Source organism: Giraffa tippelskirchi, chromosome 4, assembly GCF_054371585.1.
Source record: "Giraffa tippelskirchi isolate mGirTip1 chromosome 4, T2T-mGirTip1v1.2.pri, whole genome shotgun sequence".
NCBI lineage: Eukaryota > Metazoa > Chordata > Mammalia > Artiodactyla > Giraffidae > Giraffa > Giraffa tippelskirchi.
Window position 1 is genome coordinate 9554410 of NC_137278.1, and position 19259 is coordinate 9573668.

At 54.2% G+C, this 19259-nt stretch overlaps 1 protein-coding gene across 17 annotated transcripts in view; it reads right to left on the minus strand.

Annotated features, from left to right (window-relative positions):
* The window catches only part of MVB12B (multivesicular body subunit 12B), a 483962-nt gene that overhangs the window by 28544 nt on the left and 436159 nt on the right, over nucleotides 1-19259 (minus strand). For all 17 annotated transcript variants that reach the window (XR_014051736.1, XR_014051740.1, XR_014051739.1 and 14 more), the window contains 2 exons: nucleotides 7985-8040; nucleotides 5329-5388 (listed from right to left, as the gene is read on the minus strand). Coding sequence is in view for 14 of the 17 variants with exons in the window: in XM_081484011.1 (XP_081340137.1) it covers nucleotides 5329-5388; nucleotides 7985-8040 (116 nt within the window). In the remaining 3 variants the exon portion in view is untranslated. The remainder of the gene's footprint in view (nucleotides 1-5328; nucleotides 5389-7984; nucleotides 8041-19259) is intronic.

Here is a 19259-nt window from a genome sequence, read left to right on the forward strand (position 1 = left end):
CTCTGGGCCACTGCTCTCAGGAGACAAGGGACAGGGCCGCGGGTGAGGGAGGTGGGGCTGGGGCTGGGGAGGGGGGATGAACAGGCTACGGGAGAGGTAAGGAGACCGGAGAATCGCTGCCCGAACTGAGGAGCTGGGGAGCTCCCGGGCTGGCTGTGAGGGGGCATCCATCAGAGGGAGGGATGGGGCGCCTGCTTACAAGGGAAATAAAGAGCGGCAGAGACAGAGAATATTTATATGCCCATCTCCTGGCGCTGAGAGAAGACGCTTCATCACCGGGTCGGCTGCGAAATTACACTTTTCCCGACTCTTGAATGGAGAGACCCTTTTGTCTGGGCAACAGGGAGGACGATAAGGGCTTCACGCTGGATGCAGCCCTCTGGGGCCCCCCGCCGCCCTCCTGCAGAGCCCAACGACTGCTGCCTGGGGCATGGGGGCCAGGTCAGGGCCAGAGGGGCCCCTGCAACCCCCCTGCCCCCCGCCTACCCTGACAGCTGCCGTTGGCTGCTCCCTGGTCACCTCCCGTGGCCCAGAGGGGGTGAGCAAAAACACGCTCTCCTGCCTTGGGGTAGTCTATGTGGCAAAGCCTCTGCCCTGAGCTGAGGGTAGACGTGGACGGCATGGGATGTGGCCGCTGGAGCCTGGAGAGTGACAGCCTTCAAAGTGGGAACTGGTGTACTCACCTCGGCTTCATTCACTTCAACAGCCCATACCACCTGAGAGCACCTAAAGAATCTCCCCACAGATGCGGCGGGTGGCACGGCCTCTGACTTTATAATCGTGACCTTCCTTGGGGGCCATTCATGAAACATAGCCTGGTGTCACCACACCTGCGGGGGGCCTCCTGTGAGCGCCATGGCCGCGGTGGGATCCCCAGGCCTGCCTGCCACCCTGAGGATGGGGAGGCCGGGGACCTGCGCCAGGGTCCAGCATAGGTGGTGGATTTGGCCTGCTATCTGGGGTGGGGGGGTGGGGGGGCGGACTCGAAAACTGTGTCCCTCCACTACGCCGTGTCTCCTCCACAGTCCGCACAGTCCACAGACATGGTGTCTACACACCACGCGGCGGATGGCTCTGGTCCACACTGCCAGCAAGGCTTGTGCCACCTTCCTGCTGGTGGGGCCAGGCAGCACCCTCTCCTTGAGGTGGTCAGGTTCTGGGGTTGGGGGGGCTGGAGGTGTACTGCCACCCACTGTTGGGGGGGGTGACACCCAGTCTCCCTGCACCTGTCACTCAGTGCCCAGCAGCTTCGGGAAGTGCCAGGCTGGAGTCCGGTGGGTCCCTGCTGGAGGGGCACCTGGGGACAGGTGTCCTCTCTGGTCCCATATCACCAAGCTCAAGACCGACAGAGCAATGGGGCTGGTTCAGGGGGTGACTTGTCCCTGAGGCCAAATGGTGGTGACAGAGCATCCCCCAGGCAGGGCAGGGTGGGTGACGGTAAAGCTGGCAGGGGAGCAAGCAAGCCCATGCCATGCTTGGATGGGCTGCCTCGGGGCAAGCACTCCCACTTCCTCTACAGCCGGGACCACCCGGGCCCACGTTTCTGCTGTGTGCTGGGGTGAAACCACCTCCCCCCAGGGACATGGAGGGATAAGGGAGGGGAGAGCCTGCCCCTTACAAAGCAGCCCCCACAGACGCCAGGCTCTCCCCGCTGCTTGCGAATCCTGGGTGAGATCTGGGGTGGGGGGTGTTCAGGATGGGCAAGGGGACGGTGCAGGTCATGGTCAGCCCCGAACCCAAAGGCAGTCTCCTGACTTCTTGGGGGAGGGCGCTCGGCTTGACGGTGTAAACAAGAGCAAAGCAAGTCCCCAGCCGAGCTCCTGCTGCCCCCAGGAGCCTCCCCAAGCAATGCCCCTCACCCTCGAAGGACAGCCAGGCTGGGTGCGAGTGAAAAGCGGCAATATCATCCTGAGCAAGGGAACCCCCAGGTGCTCAGGGCCAGCCCACGGAGCCCAAGACCAGGGCCGGGGACCCGTGGGCTCAGCTCCTCCTCCGCCTCCAACTCCAGGAGCTATGCTGAGTTCAGAGGCTGAGAGGGGGCAAGTTCTCCAGTTTATATTTATGCAGAACACTCGCTGACGTTGCAGAAAAAGTGTATGGATGTCAACACGCTAATCACCATTACGTGCACGCAGATGGCTGGTGGAAGTAACTTCTAAATCCTCAGATTAAATGAAAACCCTCATGGCATCCCTGACGGTGGGGATGTCTGTGATGGTTTCCCAGCCTATTTAGCATGTCTAACCTCTCCCCATTTCCCTACATTTTCTCTTAACTCCACTTTAATCTCCTTCAACAAGAGAACACAGACATGTGCTTTTAACCCATCACTGAAAACAAGGAAGGAAGCTGGGCGTGGTCCACTGGCTATCTGTGCTCTGCCGCGCATCAGGCTGCAACGGCGTGGACTTGAACCAACTCTCCCCGCTTCCTGTGGACCAGGGGGATGGTGGTGACAATGACCACGACACGACTGGACTTGCCTGGTGGTCCGCCTTCCAGTGTAGGGGCCACAGGTTTGATCCCTGGTCCTGAAGGGTTCCACGTGCCTCGAGGCAACTAAGCCTGTGTGCCGCAAATACTGAAGCCCACGCGCCCTAGAGCCCGAGCTCTGAAACAAGAGAAGCCACCGCGATAACAAGCCGGTGCACCACAGCGGGAGAGGCGCCCTGGCCCGCCGCAACTCGAGAAAGCCCATGTGCAGCAATGAAGACCCAGCGCAGCCAAAAATAAATAAAAGAAACACCGCCCATGACCATGACAGCAGCCACCACCTAATTAAAAGACGCTTGCTCCTTGGAAGAACAGTATGACCAACCTAGACAGCATATTAAAAAGCAGAGACGTTACTTTGCCAACAAAGGTCCGTCTAGTCAAGGCTATGGTTTTTCCGGTAGTCATGTATGGATGTGAGAGTTGGATCATAAAGAAGGCTGAGCACCAAAGAATTGATGCTTTTGAACTGTGGTGTTGGAGAAGACTCTTGAGACCCCCTTGGACTGTAAGGAGATCCAACCAGTCCACCCTAAAGGAAATCAGTCCTGAATATTCATTAGAAGGACTGATGCTGAAGCTGAAACTCCAATACTTTGGCCACCTGATGCGAAGAACAGACTCATTTGAAAAGACCCTGATGCTGGGAAAGATTAAAGGCAGGAGGAGAAGGGGACAGCAGAGGATGAGATGGTTGGATGGCATCACCAACTCAATGGACATGAGTCTGAGTAAACTCCGGGAGTTGGTGATGGGCAGGGGGGCCTGGTGTGCTGCAGTCCATGGGGTCTCAGAGACTCGAACACGACTGCGTGACTGAACTGACACTTAACCAGGCAGCTGCCACAGCAAGTGCTGCTCTGAGCCATTTCCGTGACTGTCTCAGTGACACCCATAAATGCTACAGGGCATTTTCATTATTAATACTCTCCTGGTTTTACAGAAGAGGAAACTGAGGCTCAGAAAGGTTATGTGGAAAAGCTGAGGATGCTACCCCCGCCAAGCTCTGCCCAGAGCACCCGACATCAACACACCGTACTCTAAACAAACACATTTTTGGCCCTTCCGTGGGAAGAAAGTTAAGCGAGTTGATGGTGGTTTCCACCATGGGCACTGGCTGTGTGCACTGGGCTCTCTCCTATTTCACCCTGTCCTGGACACCTGAAGGCCTGGGTAGGGTCAGGACCCAGGGTGACGGGCCTCCCTCGTACCACTGTCCCCACCAGCCCGAGGACAGGGGGCCACGGACTTAACGTCATTACGGAGGGCGTCTGGAGTGCAATGCGCTAGGTCTCCATCTTGCCTTGGGCAGATAACTTCGCCTCTCTGAGCCTCAAGTTCTGCCCCACGAAATGGGGAGGAATGTTGTCCCCTGGTCAGCCCGGGGTGAGAATCGGTGATAAAGGTAAAGTCCAGGCCCAGAGCCGAGCATGTGGCAGGTTTTTAAATAAACGGGGCTCTGGCTACAGCCTGGGAGGATGGGTGGGGAGAGAAGGGGTGACGTTCACAGCTGCCCCGTCTCCTGCACTGGCCACCCACCCCCACCAACCCATGGTGATGGGCACTTGCTGTCTATGGTGTTTTTCACACCTGTCCCTTTAGTGTTCATGAGACAGGTTTTCCTGTTATTCCAGCTTTAAGCAGAGAAGGGGGGTACCCCTGGCCCCCCACTCCCACCCCTTTAAGTCTGTGCAGCCTTGTCCATCCTGAAAGGTCACAGGCCAGCTCCCTGCTTCACAGCCTGCGGCCAGAGCAGGTCTCTGCAGAGGCCCTCCGGACACGCTCGCCGGCGCCACCCTGTGGGGACCCCACACAAAGGCAGTCTGGTGGTGGGGGAATGTCACCTCACTTTCAGCCAGGGCTGACCTGGGGCTCCGCCCACACGTGTTTTTCTGATGTGGCAGCTGGTCATTGTTCTACCCCTCTCAAAATCTATAGGTGACCGTCAGCTTGGGGTTTTACGATTTACTGAAAATCCAAGACAAAGGGGGGCTTTTTTGTCTTGTTTTTGCTGTGACAGGTTTAGAAATTTGTTGTACTATATTGATTCAATTTTCCTTGATTTCAGCCATCTTTCAATAATGCAACCTGCTTCTGCTAGCTGGGTACACGAGAGAAGACCCAGAGGAGCTGAGAATATTGAAATGGTTCTACCATTTCCATCTCTGAGACGAATGTCCCTCTCTGAGGAGAGCCGGCTGCAAGCATGTGACCGCTTAACGACCGTCTCCACACGGAAGACGACACGCACGCCGGCGCTGTCTGACGAAAGTGGGGAGACCACCAGGAGAGCTGACCCCCGGTTTCGTTCCGTTATTGCCACTCTCTTTCCTCAGAGTCGTCACGTGTGCTCCCAAACCCTGGGATCTCTTTTTATTAGGAAAACATCCAAACTCTAACCAGGCTGCCAAGTGGGGTTTGGCTTTATCAAGCACAATGGAATGTGTCCTGATCCTTCCTCTAAATCATGAAACGGCTTGGACATTTCCTCAAACCCCTACTGGAGGCAAATAATAAAACTGAGGGAGAAAGAGCCAACTCCGTGCCCTGGCCCCAACCTCCACCTTCTTTAAGCTGAGACTTTTTTTTTTAACAAAATGAAGCAGCGTTGACAGTTCCGTGTTATCATGAAAAACCTTCTGTCTTATTACTTTAACTAATACACAATATTAAAAAGTGAGTTTCTAAGAAGTAAACTTGAGTGAAAGTGTCTTTCTCAGAGGGCTGCCCCACTCTGCCTTGTCCCTGGAACACACCCTTAAGGTGGAAGGGAGACGGTGGGCCAGCCAGCGAGGACCCGGGCCCCACCTGCCCCATCCTGGGGAGCGTGCTTACCTCTTTTTCAATTTCTGCCAGAGATTTGATGGTGATTCCCAGGAGATCAAAGGGCTGCATCTGAAAATACATCAAGTCATCCTTTTACATGGCTGGAAAAAGTGCTGCTTCATATTTGCTTTTCTTCACAACTGTGACACTTCAAACCCCTCTGTGATCTGGTGTTTTTTCCACTCCTTTCCCACAGGAACCATCAGTGCGACTCCATGGTGCTGTGAGAGGGTAAACGGACCAGGAGCAGACTCAGAAAACCTGGCTGCCACCGGGTCCCTTCTGGTGGGGACTCCTGCTTAGGCACCCAGGTCGGGGGTGGGGGGCGGTCCCGGCTCTCCTGAAAGACCGTCACTGTCACCAATAACTTCTGCCTCTTGTCTCTCTGCTCCCCCCAGAAAATGCCAGTGTTCTCCTTCTGCAGCCAGGGGGATGGAGGTGCCCACAGCTTCGCTACACTGCCCTGACCACCCCTGCGCGTGTGCTGGAACGGGTCTAGGGAACTCCGGGGAGGCAGGCAGCCCATCTCTTGCCTGGGACTCCTTAGCATCAGGGAAGGGGTTGGGGGGAATTCTAGGTCATTTAAAATGCCAGGTGAATGAACTAACCAATGATCGTTTGAGAAATCAATGGTGGTGGAAAATAATAACGCTATTTTAATGGGGTGTTTGTTTCTAAAACTTCATAGAGATGGGGACCTTTCTTCTTTGAAAAAGCTGGCTTTCCCACAGACAGCAGGAAAATTAAACACATGTGGCAACAAGAGTCAGCTGGAGGCCCAGAGAAGCCTGGGCTGAAACGCATGGTGAGGGAGCCCTGTCTCTGAGGTCCCTGGCCTGGGTCCCCTCTGAGGCCCCCATGGTCTGTACTCCCAAGGCAGCCCCCCCGGGGCCCGCAGCTGGGGGTGAACAGGTGAAATCTGAGAGTCGGATAAAGGATAAAACCACCGGAGGCCTTTGTGGTTTTGAACTGCAGCCCAGAGGCAGGGGGCAAGAGCTGGAGCCTGAGCCAGGTCAGGGGAAGGGATTCCCTGTGAGGGGTGGTAGAAAGAGGCCAGCTCCGAGCCCCAGGACCTGGATTCTGACGGGGCTCAGCGCCTCCGCCTCCGCTTCTGGGTGGGATGTAGCAGGACAGGTTAATCCCTGCATCAACTTCCTCTCCGTCTACAAAGCATCGCGGGCAGGCCCCTCCCGGCCAGGCCAGGCTGCCGGGAGATTATAGAGAGAAGCGAGGGGGCAGCACTGGACTTGGCCTGCGGCCGCCTGCCTGAGCACTCGCTGAGTCGGCAGAGTCCGGTCTTGGGACGGGGCCACCGAATTAGGCTCTCGGCTCCTGGAGCTGTGCTGCCAGCGGCCACAAAACAGTTTGGCTTTCTCCTGCTGCCAGCCCGCGCGGTGTGAGCACGGGGCCGCATGCCTGCACGGCCCAGGATCCAGCGGCGGTCCAGCTGTTGTATCATTAGCCTCTAACTGCCCCACTAAACTTGCCCGCTTGGAGCCGCAGCGCCGGACAGAACGGCCTCTCCAACGGCGCGGGGCGGGAGAGGTGCCAGCATCTCCATGGCAACGTGGCCGAGTGAGTGGTCCGCTGAAGTTACACAGGCTCCGGGTGTCAATGTCACGGGTGTGTTTTGTTTTTTTTTTTTCCAAGATTAAGCTGCTTACCAGAAGGGTTCATAGGAGGCCTATTATATTTCATGAAAATGGAAACTCCAGGGCAGGTCAGATCACAAGCTGGGTGGTTTTAAGCTGGATCCAAGAAAAACACTTTTGCTTGAAGGACTCCGAGCTGGTGCCCAAACCAGGGCCGTCGTGTTTATTAACTACTCAAGAGCAACTTCTGCAGCAAGGATTTGAGAAAAATCCAGGCACAAGTCTACTGAGCCCGCAGACCAGGCCTGCACCGCTGAGGGGTCAGGCACTGCCGGTGACAGGGCATAGAGGTGCCAGGTGGGCCCTGCAAGGCCGTGTGTGCCAAGCGCCTCTCGAGGTCTGAGGTCTGGCCTTCAGGCCTGGCTGGTTCACTCAGTCCCTCTGTCACTAAAGACGGTTTGGGGGCCCAGCCTGGCCTCGGTTCCCTCTCGTGTACCGTGGGGTCTGGGCTGGCCTGCCCTGGGCGGCGGACCCACAGCTGCCAGGCAGCAGCCTGTGCAAGCAGGCCCAGCACTGCCATTTAGATGCCTGCGACTCAGAGTGGAGAATGTGGTCACAGGATGCGGCAATGACAATGGGAAAGAGTTAGCAGCTTGCTTTCTGCGGAACGTTGTCAATGTTAAATTTTTTTTATTTAAAAAATAAAAATTAACAAGGCGAGCTTGGAAACCAGGAACATTTACAGCCAGCAAGGTTCAGAATAATTCACCATCACATTTGAATCAAGAAGCCTCGGCTGTGGCTGCGTCCGAGCGTGTCTGTTTGTCTGTCTCGCTCCCACCCCACCCTCATCCCTTCTTTTCTCTCACTTATCAAGCACCTTCTAGGCACAGCTAGAGTCCTGCTCTTGAGCTTCCAGTGGCAGGGGGATGGGGCACAAGGGTAGCGATGGATGATTCTGGGAGGGGAGGGGTTTGGGGGCTGCCAGGATGGCCCTGCAGCACTGTGAAGAGAAGGACTTAGGCTAGGGGTGGAGGGAGCCGAAGGGGAGGGCGATCACGCAAGAAACTTACACTTTCTGGAACACAAGAAAACTTCTCTGAAATCATGAAAGGCACACCATCCATGGCTGCAAAAGAAGAGGAAAAAAAAAAGTGAAAATAAATGGCATTGCAGATCCACTGACGTTCAGTAACTTGAGCTATTGACACAGACAGTACAGGCCGGTCAGGGGCTGGGGCCGGCTGACACGTGCACAGGCGAGTGGGGCCAAGGACGATGTGTGCCCAGGGACCATCCGTGCTCTCACGACACACGGCTGGTGAGCGAGGCAGACACCCGGCGGCAAGTGCAGACAGGAGCTGTGAGAGCGGCGAGGGTCTGGAGCCCACCCAGGGTCCCAGCTGTGAGTGGGAGGAGCCACCAAGGAGCTGGGGGCAGGACAGAGGAGCACGGGGTGGAAGGGACAAGGCAGGGGGCTCGGGGCGGAGGTGGGCAGTGACTCTATTTGTAAAGTGCCCTCCTGGCCAAGTCCTGATCATAGTCAGGCTGTCAGGCTCACAGGAAAGATCCAGGTTGGGGGGAAAAGAGTGGTCCTGGAACCCCTGGCCACGACCTTGGGTGTGCTTGGGTTTAAAAGGAGGGTGGTGCGGCCTGCGTAGGAGTTGGTGTGAGCTGTCCCTGTGAGCTCAGCGGGCAGGGCTACACGGCCACCACTGCTGGCTCCCGGTCTTTCAGGGCTGGATGGAGGCTCAACTGTCTGCTCAGTGTTCAGAGGACACAGGAGCGGTGGGAATGGGCCCCCAGAAGGGAAAACAGGGAAGGCAGGGGTCAGGGGTTCAGGTCCTTTCCCATGGCCCCGCATCCACTGTGTCCCCAGGTCATCATCATCACCAAGTCACGACCTGGGGCTGCCCCCCCTTTCCCGGGATGAGGGATTCTGACGTCCATGTGGAAACCTTGGCACCCACGGGAACAGGTCACCCTGGACAGAGCATGACACGGGCGCTCCTAGTGTGAAGGCTGGACAGCCACAGGCTGGGGAGATGGGAAGGTGCTTCTCCCGGGGCCCAGAGTCCCCATCAGCCCCAAGCAGAGGCCAAACTGGCCTCGCCAGTTCCAGCCACAGGCACGGCGTGGGGGGCCTCGCGGTTTTCTGGTGAGTTGTGGTCCTGGGAAGACGTGGAGTGATGAGTTAGTTCCCTGGGAATGAAGGTCTCCGCTTTCCCTGTCATCTCAGGTGAGTCCTTCTCTGGGATACTGGTGGTGGACAATGTTTTGTTTTTTTTTTTTTTTCAGTCCGAAGAAATAAAGAGTTGCAGAAGCAGAAAGAAGAAAAGGAAGAGACAGAAAAGAATTCTGGGACAAATCCTCTGATCAATAAGATGAGCCAAAGGTCTCATTTTAAGCTACCGTCATCGTTTCTGGGGAAAAAAAACAGATCCTTCTCTGGTTAAGTATGAAAAGGAGATAGCATGGCTGGCCCCACTACAGCACAGGACACCCCCTCCTTTCCTGGGAGGGCTCTGTGGGCCACGGGGCTTGGACAGAGGCGTCTGTGGTCAGAGATCTTGTGTCACAGCAGGCCTGGGGACCTGCCCTCCCTGCCTGGAGACCCGGCTAAGCAATGGGGACAGCGTAACAGCTCCCCAGGAAGGAGGGGGAAGCCCACAGTCACCTTATCCAGCATGTCATATACACAGATATACTAAGGAAATCTGAGCACCTACGCGCATTCTACATGCATGGAGAAGGAAATGGCAACCCACTCCAGTATTCTTGCCTGGAGAATCCCATGGATGGAGGAGCCTGGTGGGCTACAGTTCATGGGGTCACAAAGAGTCGGACACGACTGAAGTGACACAGCCATGCACGCGCATTAACAGCTGGGAATATAACAGCCCTGAACACATGATCCCTGAAAAGCTGCGACGCTTTCTAGAAAAGACAGGACAAGGCCCACCCAGACCCTAAGGGAAGGGCCAAGCTCCCTTCCCCGCAGCTGCCACCATCCACCCACGGTGGCTGGAAGTCAAGGTTCACCCCATGTGGCACTCTGACCCCGGCTGCTTCCTGATGCCACACTGGCCGCTGGGCATGCAGCACTGGCAGCATTTCTGATCCCTTACAGAGGGTTGGGGAACACATAGGTGGAAACAGTGACTCTAATCTCTGGCCCTTCTATGAGGGATACTTGCTATTTCTGACGGCAAATCTGCTTCTTCCACACCAGGGCCTTTCACGGTTTTGACAACACCACACGCTCGCCAAGTGTCCAGCTGGCCTTTCACCAGCTCTTTCCCATCAGACCGACGGGCCAGGAGGTGACTATGTGCACCAACAGCCCCAAGTCACACCCACCACTGTCCTCTGGACCCACACTTCCCTCCACCGTCAGTCCCCTCACCGTGAAGCCACCGCCCACATCCTGCCCACCCCATGTCAGATGCTGGAAACCACAGCCTACTTCATCTCTCCTTCAAACTCTCAAAGCCCCTGTGGTCACCTGCCCTGGCTGCATTCCTGGGCTGGGAACCCTGTTTAGTCATTCACTGGGCTTTCAGCCCATCATAGTGTCTGGGGGTTCTGGAAAGATATGATGAAGATTGCCCTTCTCGCTGGTGACATCTGTTTCCATCAAAATGTCAATGTCTGTTCCGTGAACTTATGTTCTGAAAACGTGGTACGCTGACCTGCAAGGGCCGGATTACTACAGGAAATGAGAGGCCTGGGGAGCCCTGGGCAGGAGCGAGAGAGGGTGGTGACCCTTGCCCAGCACGAGGCTGGAGTCACAGCTGCACCCAAAGAGAAGAGACGGGGATTGCCAAGGAGGATTGCTCCCTGCCCCTCCCCCCCACCCTGTGTCCACCCCCAGCCCTCCGCCATTCCTTTGGGGTCAGCTCAGCGTGCCCTCCTGCAGGACACTGTCCCCGAAGCCCTGCCCGCCCCCCTGGGTGCCTGCTAGGGCCATGTCTCCTCTTCGGGCCGTGGGCCTCTGATTCTCCACAACTGAGTCAGCTCTGCGTTCCTGTCCCAGCACAGGGGGTGCCTGGGGAGCTCGGCATCCCCTGTAATGGGGCTCCAGCCTGGGCGACTGGAGAGAAGGGAGGATGCATTCCCAAGACTGAGAAGCAAGAGGCAGTGGGAGGGTGGCCCTCAGCACAAGGGGGCGATGGCCTCCTGACGGGGTTGAGCAGCAGAGGAGCTGCTGTGGAGAACGACATGGACCTAATCTGACCTTGAGGGGAGTTGTCGGGGGAGGGAGAGAGAGATGCGAATCTGGGGATAAGTTTCCACTTCATCTTCAGAGTTCAGGATGGGAAGATGGGCACAGCCAGACACTCCTTGCATTCTTCTAGAGAACAGACTCTAACAGTCTTGGAGGAAAAGAAAGTGAATTCACAGGGTCCTGGGGGCAGAAGCTGCTGAATGGGCGCACACTGCCTCGAGAGGAACAGCCTCTGGGGTGACATGGTCAGACTCCCTGAAAAGGGGAGCCAGGTCCCCAGGAGCTGCTGAGAGTCTGCTGAACAGATGATCTGCCAACCAAGTTTCATTTATTTAAAAAAAAAAAAATCTGGTATAGCCAAGATTATGGTAGGCTGAAAAGAAGGCAGATTTGAGCAAAGCATTTGACAAATTTCTCACGTTATCCAAATGGACAAGACAGATAAGTATGGCTGGGACAATGTTAAGGGTAGGAGAATCCATAACTGGTTGGACTAGATGTTCAAGAAGCTGATTAATAGATTGACACTGACCTCGAGCAACCTCGCTGGAGGGTGCCCAGGGCGTTATCAATTACTTCAGTGAAGGCATGCAGAGTAGGCATATCCGATATGCAGCAGAGGAGGACAGCCCACAGACTGGATAAGGGAGAGAAACCCAATAGAGATCTCAAAAAGTCAGGGTCATGGGCTAAATTTAATAGATGGAATTTGTTAAAGGTCAGTGTTAAGTCCTGTACCTTAGGTCCAAAATGCCAACTGCGTCAGATGGAATGAAAGAGATGTTCGTGCTGGAATAACAGCAGAAGACACGAAAAAAAAGAGACTTGTCAGTAGTGGAACAAGTCAACAATGTGACCTGACTGTTTAGAAGCTGGGAGCTGCCATCATAAGCGATGGTGCAGCCGTCCCTATGCCGGGGTGGGGGAATCACCACCTTGGTCTGTTCTGGGCTCAAGGGAGGAGGTTCCGTCCTGGGACTGCACTCTCCAAGCACTGTCCTGGACAGCTTGGTGAGGGACCTGAGGCCAGCCCACAGGAGGGAAGGAGAGGAAGTTATCGGACCTGCAGCTCTAGGGAGGCCTGACCGTACCCGGCACCCGAGAGCCCAGTGTCCCGCATGCAGGAAGAAATGCAGCTAGATGGGTTCTGGTCCAGACAAAGGAGGGGCTTCCCTGGTAGCTCAGCGGTAAAGAACCCGCCTGGTAATGCAGGAGACACAGGTTTGATTCCTGGGTCGGGAAGATGCCCTGCAGAAGGAAATGGCAACCCACTTCAGTATTCTTGCCTGGGAAATCCCATGGATAGAGGAGCCTGGTGGGCTACAGTCTACGGGGCCGCAAAGAGTTGGATACGACTGAGTGACTGAACCACCACCACCAGATAAGAGAAGCCTTGGAGGTGAACATGGTCAAGTGTCTGCACGTGTTCTGAGAGCAGCCACAAGAAGAGGGGCTGGAGTCAGGGCATGATTTCCAGGGGAGGCACTGGCTGAAAAAGTTTCAGACACACGGCCACTTGTCAGGGGGTTAGAGAGGGATGTGTGTCGGTAGAAAAGCTGATCTGTGGGGCTGCTAAATCCTCTTCTAATTCCAGGACATCCATTTCTATTCTCCTTATCTGGGCAGCTTTTCCATATTTTAAGATATCTAGAGGTTTGTGAGACATAATTCTTAAAACCAATGGCGCTCATTTTTTACATGTTCCAAAAGATCTCATAAATCATCATCCGTGCGCCTCACGGGGGAGCCGCGTGTCCTTCCTCCCCGTGCTCTGGCGTTCTGTCCTCATCCCACTCCTCCTCCTAGCCTTCAACCACTGCCGAGGCCCAGTCACGGTGCCACGCGGTGGAGGGGCTGAGGGCCGGCCGCGACCAGGGGCAGCCCCCACAGAGCCACTGCTCAGGGGGCACACGTTCATTCACCTGCCCCTGCCCCCCAGCCCTCCCAGGCAGCCTGGGCTTGCACAGCGTTCTCACACGGACACAGCCTGACCGATCCGTGGGCACAACCCAGACGCAGGACACAGAGGTCTGTCCTTTCCTCATTGGCACCAAAGGTGGAGCTTCCGGGGCCCAGAGCAGTCCACTGTCCAGGTCCCCTGGCCCCCTGAAACCTTGGATGTAGCAGAACTTCTCCTCTGCCCAACTCTAGGCCAGAGAGAGTGCGAAGGAAAGGAAACCACACTTATTGACCACACCCGAGAGCGCCAGCACGCACCAAATAACGTCACCTCCACGATGATCACGGGCAAGTTAACGTTTACGGAACCCGAGGCTGAGGAGTTAGGGAGTTTGATGAGGCCAGGATTTGAGTCCAGTTGCCCCACTGGCAGTGGCAATGCCGTGGTTGTGGCGGGGAGGATGTGCAGCAGACGTGTGGCTGTCTCACCTCTCTGGTCCTTGGCCGCCCTGCCTGTAAAGCGGGGACCACACGGCCTCTGTCCCAGGAGGGGCCGTGAGGGTGGAAGGGGCGCACGGCAGACATGGGCTTCTGTGCAGGCCCACAGCCCCGCGCCAGGCGGCCGCTTTCAGGATGAGGACGAGTGCTTTCTTCGTCTTCTTCCTTCCCCCCTCCCCCTTTTTTTCTTTTTCAATTTTATTTTTGGTGGCAGTTTTAACAAAACGCTGATCCTCGGCACCGAGAGGCACAGAGATGAAAGCAAGGATGTGCCGTGGGCTCCGTAGCGCAATTAGCATTCTCCTAAACAAACGAGCTTCAACAGAGCTGTAATTAAGCAGGCCTGTAATTAAGTATATGCCCTTTATCATAACGATCATGCTTAAAAATGGCATGATGCATGGAACTCTGTTATTAATGCTGTAATCCCAAACTGAAGTGCGAGTACATAGAAATCAGCGTGTCAGGCCTGTCACCGGAGTGTTTGTAAAATACGTTACAGAAAAAAACCCAGGAAACAATGAGCTCATTCAACTGTTCTTTTTACAATCAGGCACTACAAGTCAAGAGGATTGTGAATGCTTACAGAATCTGCAAGGTTTAAACAAATAAAGCTCTAATCTGCTACTATATTAATACCACTCCCTCTTCTAAAGAAGGAAAGGAAGGGAGGGGGGATGAATTTATTTTTCTTTCCAACTGACCGTGCTACCTGCCTTTGCTTTCCTTGGGGGAAGAAGTCCGATTTGCATGTTGTTTCTGTTCGGACATAAATTGGATTCCTGTTTGCACAGACACTTCTGCCATGAATCTGCAGGAACTCTGCCTGGCAACAGGAGAGGGCCATAGCTCCTGCATATGGGAACTATAATTTTACTTGCCAAGGCAATCCCTTGGTGCCTTCCCTTCATTCTCCCCTCCAAACACATACCTTTGGACTTCTGCAGGTTCAACACAAACCCACTGCTGACCAGCTCCCAAAGGCACCGGGCCCAGGACCAGCCGATTCCTTCCTCAAAGAGGAAATGCTCCAACTGACACATGAATTGATTCCAGCACACTCGATTCAGAGATTCATAAAGTCATATAGTGAAAATGTGACCCTCATGCTGGGAAAGACTGAAAGCAGGAGGAGAAGTGGGCAACAGAGGACGAGATGGTTGGATGGCATCACCAACTCAATGGACATGAATTTGAGCAAACTCTGGGAGATGGTAAATGACAGGGAAGCCTGTCGTGCTGCAGTTCATGGGGTCGCAAAGAGTTGGACATGACTTAAGAGACTGAACAACAATGGTGAAAATGTAAAATTTTTAAAAAGACTCCATCACCAGCATCTCAACTGTCGTCTGCTTGTGGCTGCCAAGTGGTGTTAAGTGAGCTCAGTTGTGCTTCCTCAGAAGTCCTTGCAGAGATGAGGGTGAACATTGTGACTTATTGGCAGGCAGTCATTTTCACAATAAAATTACATGCGGTTGGAATGGTGGGAGGCCTTTAATTCTGTGTACCTGCTTGGGCCTCGGAGCTGTAAATAATCAGCAACCCGGCCCCTTCTTTCCCCCTTTCCTGGGGTGTTTCAAAAGTCCTTTACAGTCTGTGATGGGAAAAATGCCAACAACTCAAGATCTCAAAACTCATTTGCAAACCAAAACGGCCAAGCCTGTTCTGCTCTCTCTGTGATTTCACTTTGGGGAAATTCCTTGGAAGGTATTTGTGGACGCCCCAGAGCTGTCTACTAGGTGACATTCCAATTGAGTTTACACAAGGCCAACAACTTCCTTCTGGATCCCCATAGTAATCGGTTTAGCCACGTTACTTGTAAGCCAAAAGCGGGGCTTTATCGGCCATGACCAGAGCCTCCCAAGTCCCATGCACAAGGCGGCTCCATGCAAGGAAGGAGGCAGCTGTCCTCATGGAGGGGGACAAGCATGCCCAGTCCGCAGTACACTGCTGGGAAGAGGCTGGGGGCCTGCGGCAGACACCCCCACCACCCACCTCTGACTCAGGGCAAGCGTGTCATCTCCCTGAGCCTGCTTCCTTGACCGCAGAAGGAAGGAAGTCATACCTGGACGGCTGCAAAGTTTAAATGAGGTTAAAAGCGTAAAGCCCCAGGTACAAACTAAGTCCTCAGTAACTGTCATCATCCCTGGGCTAGGTGGAAAAACCCCTCCAAGATAGACCTTTCTGTCTTTCTCTCTGCTTTTACATAAAAACACAACTGCATCCACATTCAATTACGTAACCCGAGGCCAAAGGGTTTTGGCGCAGAGGCAAAGCCTGCCCAGGGGGGCCTCCCTGGGTGCCCCGACCATGACTCTCCTGGCGTCTGCTGTCCCTACTGTCACAGGTCAGGCTCGCCTGCGACAGCAAGGTCCACACTGGGCCCAGGTGCTAAATGTTCCCTGGAAAAAGAGCCCCCAAAGCCAAGAGAAGAAAACTGCCCCTGGATGTCAGGAGGCTACTTTTACCAGGTTAGTAAAAAATACTGCACTTTTCAAATAAAGATGCCTGCACACCACAAATGACTGGTCTCTGAGGTTCTATTTTGTGTGGGTAATGAGGAAGTCCCCCCATATCTCTGCCCCCACCTTCCAAACGCAGAGCACCTGACAATAACTGTCACTTTAGTCCTGAAGCCTGCTTCACCCTTCCACATCCCCACATCCTGGGAGGAGTCTGGGGGCCCTCCAGCCCTCCTGCCCCACTGTTCCAAGGAGCACCCCAGAGGGCCCCAGGGGCTGTGCAGGAGGACCCTCGAGGGTCTCTGCTGGGCGGTGGGAGCCCGCGGAGCTGGGCCATGGGTGGCTGCCACATCCACCACAGACTCTAAATACATGAAGGAGAAAACCCTCATTCGGCTGCAGAAATGCTTTATAAAACTCTGTAAGTACTTCAAGGCTTGGGGCAGGGACCAACTGCATTTCCCTCAAAGTAAAGATAAAATCCAGCTAAGCAACACTTTCCCCTGTGGCTTGTTGAGGGGCTCCCGGGTGGTCACTATCACCACGTGTTCACACCTGCTTCCCCAGTGCACATGCACAAAAACTCCTCCACGAGCTCGAGGGCAGCACAAGGAGCTCTGTGCGCGCAGAACGAGAGGCAGAACCGTAGGGCCGGCCCAGGGGTCCTGCCACCAGGGGCAAGCATGGTGCTCAGGGAGGCGGGCGAGGTCTAAACTGAGCCGGTCAACCCACAGCCACTGTCCTGCGACTGAGGCCAAGCCTTGACGGGGACGGGACAGACCTGGGCAGGGTCGGACCCAGTGCAGGAGATGCACTTTGTTTTCCTGGGCTCTTTTCACCATCTCAAAACCAACTCACACATATTTTTAAGTTGTTGTTTTTTTTTCTCAACCTCTCAATAAATGAATGTTTTCTAAAGAAGCAACTCCAATAGTCTAGTTATGTGAAAATGCCCCTTGACTCCAGAGCCCTGTCCTTTGGGGACAGTCGGGGTAGTGGTCTGCACACGGTCCTTGCAGTCCCTCCATTTCCTAAGCACTCACCTATGAGCTTGCACGTCAAGAAGAAATGTAGCATTTTTTCTGGTATAGGCTTCCGTGGTGGCTCAGACAGTAAAGAATCTGCCTACTAATGCAGGAGACCTGGGTCTGTCCCTGGGTCAGGAAGATCCCCCGCAGAAGGGAATGGCTACCCATACCAGTCTTCCTGCCTGGAGAATTCCATGGACAGAGGAGCCTAGCAGGCTACAGTCCATGGGGTTGCAAAGACTTCATGACTGAAGCGACTAACACTTTCACTTTTTCCTTTTTTCATTTGTGTTTTTAACAAAAATAGCATCACAGCATAACTGACTGTTCTGCAATTTGCTTTTTCCACCTGTCAGAGAACTTGTGTCGGGGTGGCTACAGATCTATCTCAGTCTTTGTTACAGCTGCAGAGAAGTAAGGGTGGAGACAACCGAGGGCCAGCTCACAAGGAGCCCTGACTGCCATTTACAGTGGCCTGAATGTCGCCGTGAGGCCCCTGGGGAACCACTGAAGGGTTCTGAGCTGGAGAGGACATATCATGTTTATATTTTAGGGACGTCTCCCACGCTGTGATGGGAGTAAGGCTGGAGGCGGGACCACCTGGAGGAGGTTCTGACAGCGAATCAAGGGATGCTGGGGGCCTGGGCTAGGACTGTGACAGTGAGAACAGAGGGGAGGGGACAGAGGGAGGGAGATTTAGATGGCACAATCAAGAGGTTCGGTGACGGGCTATGGAGGTGCAAGGGCAGAGGAGTCATCAAGGGTGCTTCTGAGGTTCTGCCTCAAGCAGTTGGGAGAAAGGGTGCGGGGCATGGATGTGGGGGCGGGCGCGGGAAGCACAGGGTGAGCTGGAGGGTCCCGTTTTGGATGTGTGAGGTCTGAAGGGCTTGTGAGACATCCAAGGGGAGACACTGGCCAACACTGGTGGGGAAACAAGGGCCAGGAATGCAAGGCTGGTTGGTGAGGTCCGCCTGGATACAAGTACAGGAGTGAGACCTAAGAGAGTGTTTGGGTGTCACCAGCATCATGATAACTGAGGACAGGTGAGCCCAGGATGGAACACTGAAGGATGCTGACTGTTAATGTGAAGGCTGAGGCAGAGAAGTTGGCAAAATGATGGGAAGAAGATGAGAATGTACTCTGAAACTAGATGTGTCAGTAGGAACCTGGTTTTAATGGGCAGAAACATGTCTGTGAGTCTGCTTCAGCTTTGCAGGTAGGTTCATTTGTGCCACATTTTAGAGTCTGTGTATAAGTGAACTCATACGGTATTTATCTTTCTCTGTCTGACTTACTTTACTTAGTATGATAATCTCTAGTGGCATCCGTGTTGCTGCAAATAGCAACATTCCACTCTTTTTTATGGCTGAGTGGTATTCCATTTTGGGCTTCCCAGGCGGCACAGTGGTAAAGAATCTGCCTGCCAATGCAAGAGATGCAAGAGACATGGGTTCGATACCTGGGTTGGGAAGATCTCCTGAAGGAGGAAATGGCAACCCACTCCAGTAGTCTTGCCTGGAAAATTCCATGGACAGGGGAGCCTGGTGAGCTACAGTCCATGCGATCACAAAGAGTTGGACACGAGTGAGCGACTGAACACAGTATTCCACCATATACAGAACAGACTTGTGGTTGCCGAGAGGGAAAAGGAGAGGAAGAGGGATGGACTGGGAGTTCGGGGTTACTCGATGCAGACTACTGCATTTAGAATGGCTAAACAACAAGGTCCTACTGTACAGCACAGGGAACTATATCCAATCTCCTTGTATAAACCATAGTGGGAAACAATATAAAAAAAAAAAAAGAATGAATACATGTGTATAACTGAGTCAGTCCTGAATATTCATTGGAAGGACTGATGCTGAAGCTGAAATTCCAATACTTTGGCCACCTGATGCAAAGAACTGACTCACTGGAAAAGACCCTGATGCTGAGAAAGATTGAAGGCAGGAGGAGAAGGGGATGACAGAGGATGAGATGGTTGGATGGCATCACGGACTCAATGGACATGAGTTTGGGCAAGGTCCCGGAGTTGGTGATGGACAGGGAAGCCTGGCATGCTGCAGTCCATGGGGTTGCAAGGAGTCAGTCACGACTAAGCCACTGAACTGAACTGAGTCACTCTGCTGTACAGCAGAAATTAGCACACCACAGTAAATCAACTATACTTCAAAAGAAGAAAATCAGGTACAGATGTAAACACATGTAGATATGTATATGTATATACATACAT